Source organism: Lasioglossum baleicum, unplaced genomic scaffold (genome assembly GCF_051020765.1).
Source record: "Lasioglossum baleicum unplaced genomic scaffold, iyLasBale1 scaffold2545, whole genome shotgun sequence".
In the NCBI taxonomy this organism is placed as follows: Eukaryota; Metazoa; Arthropoda; class Insecta; order Hymenoptera; family Halictidae; genus Lasioglossum; species Lasioglossum baleicum.
In genome coordinates this window covers 1-18,853 of record NW_027471604.1, presented here as the reverse complement: position 1 = coordinate 18,853, position 18,853 = coordinate 1, and the positions used below count along the sequence as shown (strand labels likewise).

At 53.4% G+C, this 18,853-nt stretch overlaps 4 protein-coding genes and 1 pseudogene across 4 annotated transcripts; 3 read left to right on the top strand and 2 right to left on the bottom strand.

Moving 5' to 3' along the window:
- The first annotated feature begins 4,580 nt into the window (after positions 1 to 4,580).
- On the top strand, positions 4,581 to 5,629 carry LOC143221503 (uncharacterized; annotated as a pseudogene).
- Positions 5,630 to 10,176: 4,547 nt separating this feature from the next.
- Positions 10,177 to 10,617, top strand: LOC143221504 (uncharacterized). The gene has a single exon (XM_076446937.1). The coding sequence runs from the start codon at positions 10,177 to 10,179 to the stop codon at positions 10,615 to 10,617; it is 441 nt and encodes a 146-aa protein (XP_076303052.1).
- Positions 10,618 to 11,287: 670 nt separating this feature from the next.
- Positions 11,288 to 12,158, bottom strand: LOC143221502 (transmembrane protein 222-like). Its single transcript, XM_076446936.1, has 4 exons — positions 12,004 to 12,158; positions 11,649 to 11,859; positions 11,427 to 11,557; positions 11,288 to 11,369 (listed from the first exon to the last, which is right to left on the bottom strand). The coding sequence occupies exons 1-4, from the start codon at positions 12,156 to 12,158 to the stop codon at positions 11,288 to 11,290; spliced, it is 579 nt and encodes a 192-aa protein (XP_076303051.1).
- Positions 12,159 to 12,853: 695 nt separating this feature from the next.
- On the top strand, positions 12,854 to 16,890 carry LOC143221501 (uncharacterized). Its single transcript, XM_076446935.1, is given in 11 exon segments — positions 12,854 to 12,902; positions 12,905 to 13,196; positions 13,265 to 13,434; positions 13,491 to 13,714; positions 13,767 to 14,121; positions 14,191 to 14,397; positions 14,469 to 14,588; positions 14,656 to 14,889; positions 15,017 to 15,206; positions 15,281 to 15,459; positions 15,530 to 16,890. Coding segments are annotated over 11 exon segments (3,381 nt in total).
- A 466-nt stretch (positions 16,891 to 17,356) lies between these two features.
- LOC143221500 (uncharacterized) lies at positions 17,357 to 18,848 on the bottom strand (the record flags this gene model as incomplete). The annotated part of the gene is made up of 2 exons (XM_076446934.1): positions 17,357 to 18,278; positions 18,370 to 18,848. Coding segments are annotated over 2 exons (1,401 nt in total), but the record flags the coding sequence as incomplete, so codon positions are not given.
- Between the last annotated feature and the right edge of the window lie 5 nt (positions 18,849 to 18,853).

Sequence of the window (18,853 nt, the reverse complement as noted above, 5' to 3'; positions counted from 1 at the left end):
TTTGTCCGACGCCGCGTCCCTTTCGCATACTCGTTCGATGCAAGTAAGCGTATGCCGGAGAGCGCGAGAGAGCTGGCTGGCTGCTAGACAGCGGGTTTTCGATCGAACGCGGAAATAGAAATCGATGCGGCAATTTATCGGTACGGTTCGGTAAGACAGGTAGGATCGGTAGGAACGTGGCGATCGGTGGTGTTTTCAGCGAAGACGCTGCTTTCGATTCGATCGATAACCACGGCTTTTTCTCGGCTGGCCTTCTTCTTCCCTCCCGTCTCTCCGTCTATCTTCGATTGCCGTTCCTTCGGAATAAAGCCCGCGCGGGATGGTAAGTGGCGAGAAAGCTACCTTCCGAAAATAGGAGACAAGGTCACCCCTTCTTCGCTCGGTTCTCTCTCGGTGGTCGGTCCGCTCTCCACCCTGAAGCTCGATCGTATCGATCGACCGAGGAGGGAACCCCGGTAACGAAACAGTGCTAGTTACGCGAGAATGTCCGCACTGCCGCGTGATACGCGTTCTCCATTCGCCGAATAAACGCTCTGGGCCGCTCTACTAGGCCTAGAGAGATCGGTTCGATAGCAGCCGTGGAGACGCGTACGCGGCATCAACGTTCTCAATGAACGTCCAGTCGTTAATTACGATCGATCGAGTCGGAGCGCGCAGAGGCTTCGCGAGAGAAAGAAGCGACCCAAGGAAGGAAGGAAAGAAGGAAGGAAGGAAGGAAGGAAGGAAGGAAGGAAGGAAGGAAGGAAGGAAGGAAGGAAGGAAGGAAGGAAGGAAGGGAAGGAGAGAGAAGAGGGTAGGAAGGGAAAGGGGAGCAATAGCCAGGAGTGGCGGTGTTTTGAATTTTTCTAAAAGATGGCGCGTGCTGGGTAGCGCCGCTCGTGATTCCAATCCATCCAGGGTCTCTCGTCACTTCCGACTATTTATAGACGACCGCTCGATATGATGTACCGGCGTTATTTTTAGCTGCTTACCTAGCTACGGCCCTTTCACCCCTTCGAAATAGCACTGGTCGGGTAGACTGGAAGGAGAACGGGATTGGTCGGGCGTGCAACGTCCGCTAACCACCGATCGGTCGTGGCGGTGGGAAAATTCGGAGAAACCTGTCGCGGCGACAGGTAGACGCGCGGACCCGGAGGATCGGTCGAATCCTAGAGCGATTCGATTCGCTGTAACAACATCGCCGTTACGCTCGCATTCCCCTTCGCATTCGGACGTTTATTTGCGTAGCCGATCACGTAACTCCGTTTAATTATGCGTTGGCGCAATTATACCGTAAACTACCTTCCGCTCGAAATAGCCGAATCGATACGAACGTTCGGAACGTCCCAAGACTCGCAGCATCCTCTAGTCCTGCGTTATCCGGTGCTATCGCGGCGCTTGGAATTTTCGAGCGGGAGCTGCTGTCCGAATAGCTTTGGGAACAGCTCGCGCGGGGTGCCGCATCGGCGCGGAACGAACGCGTTCGCGAGGCGAGGCGTAGAAGAGCAAGAGAGGGAAAAAATTTGCTTCGTAGGTGGTCGTCTCTCTCGACGGTAATACGCCGTATGGCGGTGGTGCTAGGACAAAAATAGTGGCGGTCCCGTTCGAAAATACCAGCTGCTAAAAATACGAGCAAAAATAAACGTCTACACGTGCAAAAACACGCATTAATATTCACCGTGCGTCCGAGGTTCGTGTTTTCGTGCCACTCTACAGAGAGAGAGAGAGAGTACGAGCAACGGGGTCCGGGATGAATCTCGCGAGAACTGTACGGAAAAGTGGAAAGGCAGAGCCTATACCAGCTGTCCGATATCTCGGTTGATCGGACCGCGCGTAACGGCAGACGCGAGCAATTTCCAACGATCGGCGAACCTATAGCAAACGCGAGAAGAAGTCGCGCCACCCCGAGATTCCGTGACGATGCTTTACCGACTCGATAGAGAGGAAAGGATAAAGGGAAAAGGAAAGCGGAAAATACGTTTTTAGGTTAGTCGCCGGTGCGTCGGATGGAATGGGAAGACGACGGGATAAGCAGGCGCGAAACGAGTAACCAAGATATCGGGAGGCTAGAAAAAGAGGGGAAAGACACGAGTGACGTATAAATAGATGGAGGATGACCTTTGCACGGATCAACGTTTACTTTTACAACGCGTTATTAAGCTAGGTTATTGGTTCTATCCCTGTTGAACGCTTCCTTTCGGACAGATGCCACCGTTCGCGAATCTGGGTTATGTTTACTACCCCCCTCTCGATTTCTGCAACTCGGTGCTCTACCTTCCACGAGGTTTACGCGTGCACGAACTTTGCCGCCTCCTACGCGGCCATAGCCAGGAAATACACCCTCTCTCTCTCTCTCTCTCTCTCTCTCTCTCTCTCTCTCTCTCTCTCTCTCTCTCTCTCTCTCTCTCGTACACCGGCACCGCAAACCCGCAGGGACGGAGGAAGCGAATTTTCCGAGAACGGTTGACGAGAGCGATCGCGGTGGTGACCGATACCGTCTTCCACCCGATTCGGCCAAGAGAGAGAGAGAGAGAGAGAATCTCTCGCGGTAGTCGAAACCGTGGGAGAAGCGGTAACCTCCGTTCGCGTAGCAACGAGCCGTTGCGATAAAAATAGAAATAACCGTGGCGATCGATCGGCGGTCGTTTCCGTCGTCACGCTATCCGACCGATGAAACCGCTCTTCACCGTGAATTCTGCGCGATCGATTGTATCGCGGATCGAAATGGCGCGGCGCAGAGCGATGCAGAGCGGCGCAGAGCGGCGCGGAGAGAAGAATGGGATGAGAACGGATGGAGCTGGAGCGCGAGCGCGATAACCGTGACAGCACCCCCGCGAACGCGGGGCAGGGAAATCGATGGGAGGGTGGAGAAAATAGGAAGTGGAAAGGGAAAGGATGGAAAACTGGAATACTCGCGTGGCGAGTAGCGGGCAAGCACGGCACCACCCACACCTCCGGAATGGAGAGCGTTACGACGCGACGGAATTAGCACGGGCACAATAAGCGATCCCGCCTTCGCTCGGAAAAATAGATTTGGCAAACTACCAAAGCCCGGCTTTGAATAGATCCTAAATATATGGATCATCGTGGTCTTTTGCGTTCCTTCTCGCGCGGTACCCGCCGCGTAGTGAAAGCGACCTTTCCTTCCTTCCTTCCTTCCTTCCTTCCTTTCCCTTCCTTTCCCATCCTTTCCGAGGTTCGCCGCGCTTTCCTCGCCACCGGTGAATCCGACGCGGCGCGTATCCAGGATTCGCGTTATCCTCCCTACGCGTTATCGAGAAACACCCTCGGTAGACGGGAACCGGAGCAAAAATAAATGGAGCCGATGAAAATAAACTCGAGAGACGATTTTACGCGCGTGGCCATTCGTCGTTGCCTCGGTCCGCGTCGGTGGCGTGTTCTCGTGCCCGTTGTCGGCCGCTGCTGCTGCGGCGATCAACGTTGCTGGCATTGTCGTCGCGGCAACTTTCGGTGCGTGCTCGAGCCGAGCGGATGTAGGCGGACCGTGTGGACGAGGTTCGATCGAATACGATCGATTTCAACGCGACAAACCCGATCCTGCGGCCGCGCGCAACTCCGCGACCGCCTTCGACGGCGCGACCTCGTTCCAACCGCGAGAGATCGAAACTGGACGAACGCGCGCCTCCTAGCTTTTACCCGGCTGCTTTCCGGGCTAATCGAATAAAAGGGAACACCTGTGTTTAGAAGGACGGTGGTTAGACGCGTCGCGACACCGCGGTAACGAGGATTACGGCCGAGAGGAGGATCGCATGGAAAGCGCATGGAAAGCGCATCGATTAGCGGTCGGTTTAATCCGAGCGACGCGCCGAAGAAGCAACAACCACCGCGTATAAATAGCAACGTTCGATACGCTATTCGATAAGAACGGTGCCGTTCGGTGTCTATATACCTAGCTAGTAGCTAGCTAGCCACGTCGGACAAACGAATCTCTTTCGCTAACGACTCGCGTTTCGCCTCGGCGATACGAAGGAGAATAATGGTTGGTCGCGGTGACGGATCGATACGTAGGTACCTATTATTAGACCGACTCGGTGAACACACGGCGATTATCGCATCCGCAACGTTATCGTTTCTTCGTCGTGCCCGCGCGCAGCCCTTGCATCTTTCACCTCGGCCGCCCTTTTCTCCGGCCGCGATGATACCGAGAGATCGAAATGGCGAAATGGAAACGGGGGAATGGAGCTGCCGGACAGCTGCCGGAGGGTGTGCGCGTACCTCCGATTCGAGGCAAGCTCGCCAATATGCGCGCATGCATAATGCCAAGCATAACCGAGTAGTTTATTTATAACGTCGCGGAAATACACTCGACGCCTTTATTGTAAAAGGTTGTGTAACGCGGCTCGCGTGTTACGTAACCGCGAAACAAGCTACGCTCGCGAACCAACCGACCGACGTTTCGACGTTATTCGTCGGGGCGAAGGGAACGCAAGGGAACGGAAGGGAACGGAAGGGAGCAATCGATCGTCCGGTAAGAGAAGGAGACCACGAGGAACGGAGAGCGAAACGATCGAGCGACGAACGGAGAGACAGCAGGTTGTTTATTCGATGCGACGAGAGCGAAGCGAGTAGTCGATGAGAAAATGATGGCGATAATCGGTAGAGCGAATCGAGCCGTGTGGTCGCGTTGTCGTAAATCCCGTTGGTTCGCCGGCGAGGAGGATTGCTGCCGCGGCAGCATCGCCGGCGGAAAGGGAAAAAGGGGAAGAAAAGCGTGGTTCGGAATCGTCGCAGGGACGATAGGAAGCTGCGGCACGGTCCTCTATTTCCTCCACCGGTCCTCGGTCAACGCGTTCTCCGGAGCGGAAATTTCGTTGCCGAGGTACCCCTGGGCGTTCAACGGCATGTTCAAGTCGTTCGATCACGCCGCCCTGAGAAGAGGATGGCTGGTCTATCGGACCGTCTGTCACACGTGTCACAGCCTGCAATTCGTTCGTTTCTTTCATCTGGTCGACGTAACCCACACCGTCCAAGAGGTTAAACGGATCGCCGGCGAGTTCGAGGTTTCTATACCGTTAGAATTAACATCCTCCTCCTCGTGCACTCTATACGTCCCGGTGGATATTCGGTTTGGATCAGGTGGAGGATGGTCCGGACGACAAGGGAAACTATTACACCAGACCGGGAACGTTGTCCGATTTCGTCCCGTCCCCTTACCCGAACGAACAGGCCGCTCGAGCGGCCAACTTTGGCGCCTACCCACCGGATCTCAGCTACGTCGTGCTAACGCGGAACCGTGGTTTGGACTACTTGTTTTCCCTGCTAACCGGCTGGAGGGATCCACCCGCGGGTATAGCCAAGCCGGAGGACCAGTACTTCAACGTCTACTTCACCGGGGGATTCACGACGATGCCGCGAGTACGTCACCCGCTCCGATACCGCCCTCTCCTCCTCCTACTAGCTTTACCCTTTTCCCGCGCTTTTACAGATGTTTTACGACGGCATGCTCGAGTACGACGACGACACACCGGCGACCGAGTCGCAAATGGCCAAGGACGTGGTAGAGTTCCTAATGTGGACCGCGTCTTGCGAGCATGACGAGCGAAAAATAATGACCCTGAAATGCCTCGGAATCTTCCTCCTTTTATCCTCTCCGTCGGCCAGATCCACAGGCAAAATTGGTCGCATATGAGAAGCCGCTGCATAGCATACGTGCCGCGATCCTCTACCGGCCAACCTCCGCTTCCCCAACTTCCACCAGCGGCCATCCAGCAATCCGCTCGCGCGTGCAAGAAAACCAATGGTACGCCATCCATCCGATAAATCTTCCATCCAGTCGGATTCGATCGCGTCCGATCGCGTCCGATCGAACGAGAGAGCAAGGGATAGAGAGAGAGAGAGAGAGAGAGAGAGCTCGGCTCGGCTCGGGTTGGGTCGATTTGGTTCGGTTGGTAGCAACATGTGCCGCCACCGATAATCGTTTCGCAACGCGCGGCCTTGACGATGCCCGTATGCTCGATCGGCCTGTCTAAAAATAGAAAGCTCGAGAAACCGTGCAACAAACGTTATGCCGTCTCCCCACCCTTTCTCTGCCTGTAGCCGCGAGACGACCGACCACGACCGACCACGACCGACCGCGACCACGCGGATCCTAGATCCTCGATCGCGAATCGCGAATCGCGAATAACGGATAGATAGCCACGGTCGCTGATCTACCATCTATTTCGGATCGAAAGGTCTCCGCTGCGTTTAAACGTTTATTTTTACTCTCTTCCTTCCCGACCTCGCGCCTCCCCCTCCCGCCATATTTTTCTCTTTCACGCGCGTGTACGGATCGGGCAAGTCGCCCTCCCCTTAAAATAATACCGATTCACGGAAATATCGACTGCTCGGATTCGTGTCCCGCCTGGTCTGGCCCGGACTAATCGCGTCGCATCGCGTCGCATAGCGTCGCATCGTGTCGCGTCGATGATCTATGCGCACGTACGACTCGTCTCGCCGCTCAATGGCAACAAGTGCGATCGCGGAAGAGAAGGGGTGGCACGGATCGAAAATATATACCAAACGATGAATGAACCTCCGCGTTGACGTTGAGAGCGCGCCAGCGATTTCGCGATCAACCGTAAGAACACACAGCCGCCGGCTCTCCTCCAATCTCCCTTTCGATATTCCAGTCCCTCCTTTCCTTCCTTTCTTTCCTTCCCTTTCCTTTCCTTTCCTTTCCTTTCCTTTCCTTTCCTTTCTCTTCTCGCGCCTTTCTCGCCGACGCAACGGACGACGAGTGGCGCGACGAAAAACTCGCGAATCGATTTAACGCCTGGATCGTCCGTGAACTTGACATCGAAGACCGAGGCTCGGGGAAAAAGGAAAAAGTTGTCGCGGTGATTTCCACGCTGATAGAATACCCTTTTTATCGGCATTCGCCATCGCGTATCCTCCAAAATTCTCTTCCCGAATCGGCTGGAAAGGTATCGAAAGGGGAAAATCCGCTGGAGGACTTACCTTTGGTCGCGATGGCGCTTGCTCGCGCTTGCTCGCTGGACATTCTGTTACCTCCAACATTCACTGAGCCCTGCATCTACCGTCAACGCTGCAACGTTGTAACTCCCTTCCGTCTTGGTCACATGCGTTTCCTGCAACGGCGAACAAGCAATTTTTTTCCTTTTCCTTTCTCTTTTCTTACTACCGCCGGCACGGTTTCCCGTGCGACACACGCCGCGATCGTACGCAACCGCTGTCAATGGGAAATCCGAATTTCTCATTCGGTTAGATTTATTTCCATACCGTGCGTCGCTTGTCGCGTGTCGCGTGTCGCGTATCGCCTACGAACCGCGTATCGCGTGTCGCGCGTTCAATCTCCACGAACCAAAGTTCCCGGGGATCGCCGGACACCATCGATCCTTCGTTTTACCAACGAAACCGCAACCTCTCCGACGTTCCTCGAGCTTCCTTCCCGTCCGATCTGTTACCCACGCGATCGATGTAATATCCTCCTCCTTCCGAAAAACGTACTTCCAAATTTATCTTTTCATTTTTCCGCTCGTTCCGCGCACGCGCCACTTCCTCCAACCGTCTATCCATCGATCCGCCAGCTAGCGAGGTTAGAATATCGATAATCAACGCGGACGGAGTTTTAACGTTACGCATGGTGCATCGCGTCTCGCGCAACTTTCCATTCGCGCGAAACGGAAGAAACGATCGAATCTTTCCTTTCTTTGCCTCTGAAAATCCCGCGAAACGTCGTTGTTGCAACGTTGTTCGAAGGAAATAAGGGGGGGGGGAAGAAAAAGGATTTGTATTGTTTTTGGAAATTAAATTTCGCATTGTCGAAAGAACGTGTAAATTCCGATTGCGAGTGGAACGATATTGGTAGTTGGACGGGATTTGTCCGCTCGCGCGAACGAGTCCCGTGTCAGTGTCCGTGACGGTAACGACGAGGACGGTGGCAGAGGTGGAACGTGGTGGCAGTGGTGGTAACGGTGGGGCAGTGGTGGTGGTAGAGATGGTGGAGGTTCTGGTGATGATGCACGATCCTGGTGGCAACGGAGGTGCTGCTAGCGGTAGTGGTAGTGGTAGTGGCAGTGGTAGCGGTGGTGGCGATAATCGAGGTGTCGGAGGTGGTGGTGGTGGTGATGGTGGTGGTGGTGGCAATAGTAGTAGTAGCAATAGCGATAGTAGTAGTGGCGGTAGTATCACTAGCGATACAGTAGTAGTAGTGGTAGTAGTAGAAGGAGTAGGTGACGGTGGTGGTTAAAGAGTGTGGCGATAGCGGTAGCGGTAACAGATCGAAAGTCACGAAAGCAGTCTCGCTCGCACTCGTCGTTCCAGTCGGTCTGATCTTTCGAAACGAAAGGTCGCTAGGATTTACCGGTATTTCCTATCTCGAACGATCGAGATGGAAACGAATAATATCTCCCATGACACTGCCACACTGCGCGTGAGAATTCCTTTCCATTTCCAAACTATACACCAGCGTTTCGATAGTCCGACACGTGGCAAAAATGCGACGCGTAGATTCGTGGAGAATGCGTATGTACGTATACAGGCGCGTACGCGCCTGTGTGCGTGCGTGTGTGCGTGCGCGCATGTACGCGCAAGAAGGCGAGAGAGAAAGAGAAGAGAGGTGTGTGGATATGCGTGAAGCAGCGCGCGCACGCGTGTGCGATTCGTACGTGAGAGTGTGCGACGCGAGGCAAGAGGAGATAGAGAAAAGAGTAGGATTCCAGGGAGAAGCGGAGTAAAAGGAGAAAGATATAGAGACACGCGCGATTGATAATTTCGGAGGAAAACGGGATAAAGGAACGGGAAGGAAAGAGAAAGATAGGAAGAGAGAGAGAAAGAGAGAGAGGGAGAGAGAGAGAGAGAGAGATCGGAGAAGAGGAACGCATCGGACAAGTAACCGACAGGAGAGCGATGCTCGGTACCGCGCAAATTCACCAACACCGAGACTTACTGTTAATGCTGCCACACCTTTGCGGAACACCAACGTAACCGATATTTCCCGATGGCACTGTGTCTAATTTCTCTTTTACCACACAGAAACGGAAAACTGCACGAACGCGTAGAAGGAAGAAACGCTGGTCACTCGCGAGACACTCGCGATACGCCTTACACAGAGCGTATATGCATGGCATGTACACACACGAGAAACATAAAAACAATGCGATGGTACTGCTACCTCGACGTGGTTTGTTCAACTATAACGGCTCGTCCGATTATTGCCAGATGCACTTGGTTACCTTGGTAGCACGCATGCGTTTCGAGAGACACGAGGAACGCGTAAATTGGATTCTGTGGAAGGACGCGTAGCTGCTACGATCGGCTCGTATGCGCGGTAATACCGCTCTTCCATCCGTATAAACTACTCGTCCAACTTTCCACCGTTTCTGGCTCCACGCTTCGTCGCTCTCGACGATTTCACGATCGTGTACCTACGCGACTAAGCAACGAGATATCTCTAACCTACAACCTAGCGGACCGTTGCAGGCTTGCCAACTACCGACTACTGTATCTTCGACGACCTCGGACGACAAGGATTACCGCGATGACGTTGCAGGTGCTCTTTCTTTTTCTCCCCTCCCCACTCTCTCGCACTCGCACTCTCGTTCTCTCTCTCTCTCTCTCTCTCACACTCTCTCTCGCCATCTTCTTCTCTTCTTTGCTCTTTTCCTACCCCACCGCTCTTCCACTCTGCCTCACCCCGCCCTTATTCCAGCGCTTGCGCCGTAAGCTCGCTGACCACGGTGCTAACATCTAACGGACAATGTCGGAAACGATTTGTTTTCAAGAACGTTGCGTTTAACCAAAGAAACTGTGTACGCGTTAAATCATTTCGCATCGTTTGAGATACGATTCGATCGATCGAGAAAACAAGGGATTTCTTTACTCGCGCTGCGTAGCGTGATTTATTGGTTTTATAGAATGGGAAGGAAGATTTGCGATGTTACGAGCGATGATCGTCGACCGCCTGCGTGCAGCTTTTAATCGGCAGTTTTCTTCCCTAGTGTCATTTCGTTTCTAACCCCCTTTTTCCAAGGTTTGCAAGTGAGTAATCGTTGAATATCGCGATAACACTTATCGAGCGGATCGCGTATCGAATTCGTTATCGCTTATAGTCGAAAATGACACGCTCGTCGATCGATTTATGTTGGAAAGTTATTTTTATTTTTCGCGCAGATAACCTCTCTGGCCGGATCGAAATAATCGCCGTTTTGCTATTCCAGCACGCTTTGGTTAAAAATGTCTTGGTTCTTCGGAAGGAGGAAACAGCAAAAGCAATCGCCACCCTACTCGACGGAGGAGAAACAAACGTCGGAACAAGATGACGGAATCGTGTTCGTGGAAAAGTGGCCCGAAACGATACCGACGAATAAACCGTACGACACAGCGCCGTATCCCAGCGGTAATATATACCCGTACGTTGGAGAATTCGAGCAAGTCTTACCGCCCAGTTCGTCCAAGGACATTAATCAGGCAGAGAACGCGCATTATTTGAACGGTGTTCCGTTTAAGTTGTGCAAACGTTTAGAGATTAATGCGAACAACGATTTTGAGATAGACAAACTTAGAATTAGCGAGATTTTATCCTTCATAGAGAGAATAGAGAATCAAAACTACGACTACAGTTTCTCCGTGGAGGAAGGTGTTATGACGGAAATGAATAGTAGAAACGACGAATGATTTCTCTTTGCCATATCGAAGTTGTAAGAGCACGGAAACGTTCGCGAGACTGCACGGCGGCGATAGTTTCGACCGTCGCGTGCGATTCTAGTTTCGCGTTCGCGATTAAATTACACCGTCGTAGATATTCTCACTGTACCCTATCCGCAATCGTCGAGTCTACGAAAATACTCTTCCCACTCGCGAATTCTAGCAGAAAGGGAAAAGAAGAAAGATCGGATTGGCGTACGCTCGGTAACGTTTGAGCACAAATTTATTTGTTACAAAGGATACGCGCGCTTGCTCGCAATTTCGCATGTTTGTCGTACGACATAGCACGTAACGATAGTTTTAAGTATACTTTATATGTTGTATGTTCCGGAAGTAGTATATTTGTAACACACGTGTAATATTAAATTGTCGATGCGTGTTTTTAATAAATATTAAGCATTCTGAAACGATCGATTCTTTCGTCGCAATCCGCGTGTCGATATATTATACGCGATAACACGATGCAACGTATATACATACATACATACATACACGCTCTCTCACGCGCGCATAGGTGCGTGCATCGTTTAATTACCGGCTAAACAATAACGATAGCGGCGTCTAGTTTATAGTTTGCGAAACGCAACTGGAAAGATGTAAAAGCATCCCGCAAGTTTCGTCAAATCGATGCCTCTCGCTCTTACCGCAGTAGCATACAGACTAAAGTAAAGGCAATGACGAGGAAAACGAATGGCATCCAAGTTTTAAGGAAACCTGCAAAACTGAAAAGAATAGGTTACGTTTGCGTTTTTCCCTTTACGAATCCAACGATTTCTTACCTCACGTACTTTCCATACACGAGCATAAGGAATGCCAGTTTTACCATGTTCCAGTTATTCGAATTATCGTACGACATAAGATTTAACGCCGTAGCTACGTGAGTATGACAATTGTCGCAACATATATTGTGCTGCGAAGAAGGGAAAAATTGCGCGTTAAACGACAATTAACGAGGGGGAAGGGAGGGTAAAAGTGGTAAGACGTGACTACTAAGCACTAACCAATTTTGTTTCAAAGATCGAACTGGCTTCCGCGACCGCAGCATCCCATCCCTGGACGCCTCCTTTCGCTTTGGTATAGTTCAATTGCCAGTATTTCGTAGGTTTGCCAAACGTCATATCGTCCTCGGATACGTGATACGGAGCGGAAAAGTCTCGTATGACACCGGTAGAAGTGGCAATACCCATGTGACCGATGATTGGTAAAAAATACCTTAAGAAGAAAAGGAGGTTAAAGGGGGAACGCAATAGAGGACAGGAAGGATGGTAATTTCGAAATGAACGAGAACGAGATATCGCTAAAGAGGAATAATCTCGACGCGATATCGATTTAGGTTATTTTTCTATTTTTGCTCACGACAAGATCGGTAGAGGGGTCCAGACTATGCAAAATGGAAATTTCTGTCTTTCCAGATTGATAGCGAGATCCATATTTGCCACGTTATCGAAATAATTCCGCGGTTCAGGCACGTCGTCGGAATAATCCTGCGGACCAGGCACGTCCTCTTTCATGTTTTGTTTTCACAGTGTCCGACAATCCGACTTGTCTCGCTGTACGTCTCTGTCTCTGGCAGAGACATCTGACGCGGAGTTTTCGAAGTAACGCTGGAAGGCGTATCGACTGGCGCGCTGTACGAGAGACGAGCGTCCATTCGGAATAACGGAGCGCGTACTGGTTCGTGAAAATCTGTCCAACTGAACGCTTAGATTATCAGGGAGTAGCGTACAGTAGCGTAGGAATTTGCTTCGAACGTAACGCTGATGCTCGCGGTGGTGGTCGTGGGCGTCGGATGGAAAGTCGGGAGAATTGGAATATCGCGGCAACGAATGTAACGGATTGATCGGTTATCGATCGAGATGGAGGTATAGATGGAGGTATAGATGGAGGTATAGATGGAGGAGGATAAGTCGGAAGGAGATTATAGAAAGAGCGGTAGGTCGGGGACGGGAGCGCAAAGGATACCGTAAAAGTGCTTTATACGGTAATAAGGAGGTGTACGTAACAGCGTTGCTGGCTAATGAAATTACGTAGGTAATCGCGATGGGTTTCTCGAAAGGCAGAACGTTTGTTTCGGTGGAAAGAAGATGCGCGGTTGTCGCGTGTTTGGAGTGGAAAAAGTTTGGAGCTTGGTATCCGGAGGACGGGTGGCTAGCTCGCGGCGCGCCTAGGGCAAGGTATCGGCGCGGTATTATCGGGATAGAGCGCGATGCTGACGTTGAGAGCGATCTTTTGGATCTCGGTGTGGTGGTGGACGATGGGAGGAGCGACGGGAACGCGAGCCGCCACGAGGACATCTGCGCGGTGCAAAACGGTCGGCGATCCTACCTGGAGCTAGGCGAGAAGGGTATGTTGTACGCGAAGAACGTCTCGTTGACGAAGAACGAGCCGAGGCAAGACGGTTCGCGCGCGTACACCGGCAACAGCTCGCACGCTCAGTGCAACCTCGAGCTGGTCACCTGTCCCTCCTGCGTCATAATCATCACCTTCCAAAGCATCTCGTTGTCGCATCACTGCGGCGACGGCAGCGTGACCATGGACAGCCCGTGCAGGTGGTTACCGAAACCGATGGAATTTCGAGGAAACCCGCTGGCAAAGCTGACGATTTCTCGTTTCGCAGGTGCGATTACGTTTGGATCTCGGAGCCGCCGTACGAGGACGTGTCCGGCACTCCGTTCTGCGGCCTGTACGCGCCGATCACCTACAGGTCCAGCACCAGAACCCTCTCGATCACGCTGCTCTACAGCCAGTCGCATAAGCACGCGTTCACCCTGGAGTACACGGCCGAGAGTAAGCTTGCGGCGCGTCCGAGCTTTGCAAACTTTTAACACCTTCGGTATCGGCAGGGAACAGGTTGCACCTGAGGGGAACCGAGTTGACAGCGACCGGTCAAGCGGCCAAGGGACTGAACAACACCGGCGGTGGGATTCTAGCGTCCCCGTTCTTCCCGGCTCGGTATCCTCGGGACCTAGGCTTGGAGTACGTGGTCACCTGCCCCACCGAAGCTCCCTCCTGTCGCATCAGGCTGCTGTTCAGCGATTTCCAGCTGGCCACTGTCTCGATAATGGAGGTAAGGCTAGACTCGGCGGTCGGAGTGGACGGATAGATGATCGTATTGGCAGTTTTACGATTGGAACGGGCAACGGTTGGACGTGAGCAGCGGCGCGAGATTTCGGCCGCCGGTGATAATGAGTTCCGGCCCGTCGTTGCTCATACGATTCTACGCGAACGGCGGCACCGGTCTGGGCTACAAGGCGTTCTACTCGTTCGTCATCGGCCATCCGTTGGACAAGTCCGTGAAACCGATAACCGACTGCGGCGGCTACGTGGAGAACCTCGGCGGAGCTATTACCATGATAGACATGGTCGGCGAAGGGGTAAAGACTTACGATTGCGTCTGGTTGATCAGACCACCCAAGAGTTTTTTACACATGAAGACGCATATGTACCTAAAAGTGGTCACCTTCGAGGACATGGGTGAGCCGGAGGAATTCCGCTTTCCTTTTCTCGCGTTTACGTCCAAGCTGATTCGGCGCTGTTTCACAGCCGGGAACACGGAGCTGGTGGTGAGGCAAGGACCCACCTCGGCCCTGCTGCCGCTGGAGATTCTCAGGCACCCGGCCAGTCAACTGCAACCACCGCGGCACCGCGAGCACGTCGCCCCGGTCACCAGCGGCTTTCACGTCAGCCTTCGCGGAACGTTCGGCCCGTCTTCCCACCTGGCCATCTCGTACGCGGCCTTCAGCTACATGGGTGAGCGTTTCGAACGAGTCTCGAAACGTCCAGTCACCATCCGCTCATCCTCTCGCTACATTCGTTCGCAGATTGCTTCGCGGGCTCGGATTTTCTCTGTCGCAACCATAGATGCATACCCAGTCAACTGAATTGCGACGGTTTCGACCACTGCGGGGACAACAGCGACGAACCGGCCACCTGCTTTCGAGGTAAACCGACCACCAGCCCGCGATCCTTCCGTCGGCCGCTTTTCTACAACGAGTAACCTTTTGCCAGATTGGGAAGTCGAGCCGCAGGATCGAAAGTGGCACATGAACAAGGCGAATTATTACTTTCCAAAGATCGATCGATATCCGGACTTGAAGACGGCCACCCTGGTTTTCGTCGCGAGCAGCCTCGGTTTGATCGTTTTGATATCGGCCTTGATCATTCTGCTGTACAGAATGGGAGCGAGAGCGAGGCAGCAAAGGGAATTGCAATCGAGATTGCAAACCATCAGCGAACTTTTAGGTAGGAGGATGGTCCACGCGCGAATTCGAGCGTGGGGAAAAACACTCGGTCGGACGATCGGTCGTGTACCGGCAGAGAGTAGCTAGACCGGCGATGATCGTTCGTTTCTCACCGCGACTTTGGACAGTGTTCGACATTGCAGACGGAGCGCGAATCGACGAGATCTCCGTGTCGGACGACCCGCCGATGTACGAGGCACCGCCCGGCTACGACGAAGTGATCAAGCTCGGATTCGATTCGGAGATCGTCTCTCGGAAAAAGAGGAGATCCTTTGGCCGGGAATCGCGCGGCAGGAGCTCCCCCGGCCAGAGCTGCTCGTAAGTAAAAACTCTTTCCGCTCTTTCACCGCCACGTAACCGCGTTCCGTTTATTCCATTCGGCACGACGGAAGATTGGACGCTGGCCGATCCTCCGTTTGTTCGATCGCCGACACCGCCGCCGGTACCAGTCAAGAGTCCAAGGGGCGGACTATACGACTGCCCGAGAGTCCACCGCCACCGTACGTCACCCCTCCGGGTTCGATGTCGCGACATTTCAACATATCCGGCTTAACCATCCTCTCGAGCGCCCGTAAGTATTCCCGACGCGCGACCATCCCTCCAGGATTCCGCCAGGCTAAAACCGCTCGGCGAATTTTCAGGCGTACGGGACGACGAGGACGAGGGAACGTCACAGCCGACCGGATCGCGTCGAGTCAGTGGACAATTCTCGTTGTACCTGTCCGGAAGTAGCGACCGTCCGGACTCGATGACCGAGGAGAATCTAGAAAGGGCCTCGATCTCGATCGATGCCGAGATTTTTGGTGCGTATCCACGGACTCGCAGCGCTTCGAATTCCATTCGAAGACTCGACACCTCCTGTGATTCGCAGCGGAAAACCTCGAGCGCTGCTTCGACCGACACGGAGGTGGATCGTGGACAGCGAAGAGGAGACGCAGACGAAACGGCCGGGGTCGTCGGGCAACCATCCGGAGCGACGATCCACGCGATCGAGGCCGCGGAGGAGGAGGAGGAGGAGGACGGGGACGGGGACGGGGAGCGAAACGCGGAATCGATCGAGGAACCGGCAATCGAAACGCGATCAATCGTCGACCGCGTCGGAGATAACGCCGGATCGAACGACGCATTCGTGCCCTCCGGATGTTCGTGCGAGGGTGCCTGCGGTTGCGCCACTATACGCCGGTCCTCGTCGTTCAAACGCCCAGCCGTCGACCACCTTTGGCCGGCTATTCGTTGCGTTTCCGCGGACGCGGACCAACCGTTCCTAGGTAATACCGATAACCGAGGCAGAGATACGGAGAAAGGGATAGAGACGGAAATAACAGGGGAAGCGGACAAGGAAGAAGAAGCGACGGAAGAGAATGAAGAGGAGGAGGTGGAGGAGGAGGAGGAGGAGGAGGAAGTGGAGGAGGTGGAAGAGGTGGAGGAAGAAAAAGAGGAGGACGAGGAGGACGAGGACGAGGGATGCTCGGAACGATCGAAAAGCACGGTGGTGAAATTGCTTGGCGGACGAGGAAAATGGCAACTGGGTAGCGGCGAATCTACCGTGGCATCTACCACCACGTCGACTCCGTGCAGTACGTTTCGAAGATCGGTGAGAAAATTTGCCGTGTGTCCGCGCGATGGTTATTTCGGGAGAGGAGCATCGGTGTTGAGATCTATCAGTAGTTACGAGAAATTGAGCAACGGCGAGTTCGAAGGATCGCGCGAGAGCTCGCACGCCTCGGACCCCGTCTCGCTCGCCCCTTACGACCAACGGCTAACTTATCGACGATACTCTAGCTGCGACGTGGAAACTCTTTACGAGGGAATCAAGATTTTGGACGGATTCTTAGCTCGCAGAGGTCTGACGGTGGCTCATTCTAGGAAACAATCGGTGACGGTGATGCTGTTCGGCACCCCGGAGCATGGAGCTATTCGTCGACGCGGAATCTGCGAGGAGGGAACGGTACGCGAAATTGGCCGCGTTTCTCGGCTAAACTTGGACGCTCTGTCCAACTGATCGAGGCGCGGCGTCTATTCGCGGAAGGAACCAACGGACGGATAGAGGAACGGGGATTAAAGAACGCTGGTCGGAAACGGTTTTATGCGAAAAATCATATTTATTTCTTTGTTATCGATAAAACGGGACACGACGCGTCGTTTCGCGTTTGGTCGCGTCGCGTCGCGTCGCGTCGCCCTTTCCGATTTGTATTGTAAGTAAATTGCGCTTAAACAGACGTAGTAAAATAGATATGTGTATGTGTGATATGTTATATGTCTGTGTATATGCATACAACATATGCATACGTATATGTACACGAGCGTCCCACGCGTGTGTCGTAACTTTCCGTACTTTGTCGATCGTGCGCCGGTCTCTGCCAAGTTGCTTCGAGTCGTAACAAAGAGAAGGGGGAGGGGGGGGGGGGGGCAGAAATTTGGCACTCGTGACGCGTTCTTGCGGATAATTCGGAAGGAATTGGCAAGCGTTACTTGAGACAGTGACAATATTGTTTCATTCCACGATTCAAACAGTCCGCGGTGGAAGCGTAAGGGTTGATCCTGCTGACCTCGTGATCGGACACGGTGTACGTTCCGTTCTCGTGATACCGGACGGTAACCTCGAACTTGGCATCACCGGGGCTGACCTGAATCAAGTAGAAGTAAGCGACGCTGGTCGCGTTTCCAAACTCGACCACTCGATTCGCTCGATGCAACTTTTTCAGCCCGAGCTTCGCGCACAGCCGTTTACCCTTCTTGTTCCGATAGTCGTCCACCTGTTTGTCCGCGTGTTCGAGAAACACCTGGGCTCCTCTCTGGACCACGGGATCGCGGATATCGGCGGACTGAAAGGCGGTACAGGCGCACCAGTGAGAGGAGATGCCGACGTCCGCGCAACCTCTCTCCCGTGGCACCGGAGCGGCGATCAGGCTGCGGCAACCCGGACAGCCGGCCGACGGTGCGGCCGAGCCACCCGACAGAGTCAACGCCTCTCTCAACGTCTCGTACAGATCGAACGGCGATGTGAGTCGATGTCGATTCGCCCGTAGCGACCGATACGCCTGCGGTCGTTCCACTCGCAACCATTCCGGCAACCAAAAGTATAGAAACGGTAGCCTTTCCTCGTACCAGCCGACAAACGTGTTTCGAATAGGTCCCCACCGCATCCCGTGATCGCTCAGAAGCACGATCATCGTGTCGTTCAGTACACCCTCTCGTTCCAGCCGTTTCAGCTTGTACAGCAATCGATCGTCCATCGAGGATAATCCGTTGGCGTTCTCGTGACTCACGCTGATCGTCCAGAAGAAGCCAAAGTACGGCTGGCCGAGGAACGCGCGCGCAAAGTCGCTCGCGTAATCGAGGATTCTGTCGAAACTGGTCTCCGGTCCGGTGCAGTACTTTAGTCCGAATCTGGGAAAGAGACAGAGATAGAGAGAGAGAGATATATATAGAGAGAGAGATATATATAGAGAGAGAGAGAGAAAGGGGTAGGATGGCTTACCTCTTCTTCACCTTGAGCAACTTTTCGCAGGCGAGCATGTACGGTCGTAGGTAATAGTCGGTAGGTGGATCGACGAAGCCGACTTTGAAGTAATTGAAGGTATTAAGGGCAGTCTCGTCCTCTCCGTAAGCGGTCGCGTAACCGGCGTTGCGAAAGTTTCGCCAGAGGAACGAGCAGCGATCCAACATGTACGGAACGGTCGGTTTGCAGAGGGAATAGGCCTGAGCTTGATTCAATCCGGTAAGGATCGCCATCAAGTTCGGAAAGGTATTGTCGCCCATCTTGTTGTATCCGTTGAATCGGAGCCAGCCGGTCTGTAGCAAGTATTTCTCGGTGTTTGGCGCGCTGCGCATAAAGTTTAGTCTGCTAACGCTGTCGATGCCGAGGACCAGAACGCTGAGTTTCCTGGACAGAACGGCGGGGCTGTTGGCCTGGTTGGCGTTCGATCGCCAACGACCACGGACCTTCTCCGGGTCGAGGATCG

What these genes read in the sequence shown, in the direction of transcription:
- LOC143221502 (XM_076446936.1), bottom strand. Translation starts at nt 12,158, where the DNA reads ATGAAAGAGGACGTGCCTGGTCCGCAGGATTATTCCGACGACGTGCCT. An exon ending in ACCCCTCTACCGATCTTGTC is followed by an intron (nt 11,860 to 12,003) that starts GTGAGCAAAAAT and finishes TTTCTTCTTAAG; the next exon opens with GTATTTTTTACCAATCATCG. An exon ending in CGATCTTTGAAACAAAATTG is followed by an intron (nt 11,558 to 11,648) that starts GTTAGTGCTTAG and finishes CCTTCTTCGCAG; the next exon opens with CACAATATATGTTGCGACAA.
- LOC143221504 (XM_076446937.1), top strand. Translation starts at nt 10,177, where the DNA reads ATGTCTTGGTTCTTCGGAAGGAGGAAACAGCAAAAGCAATCGCCACCC.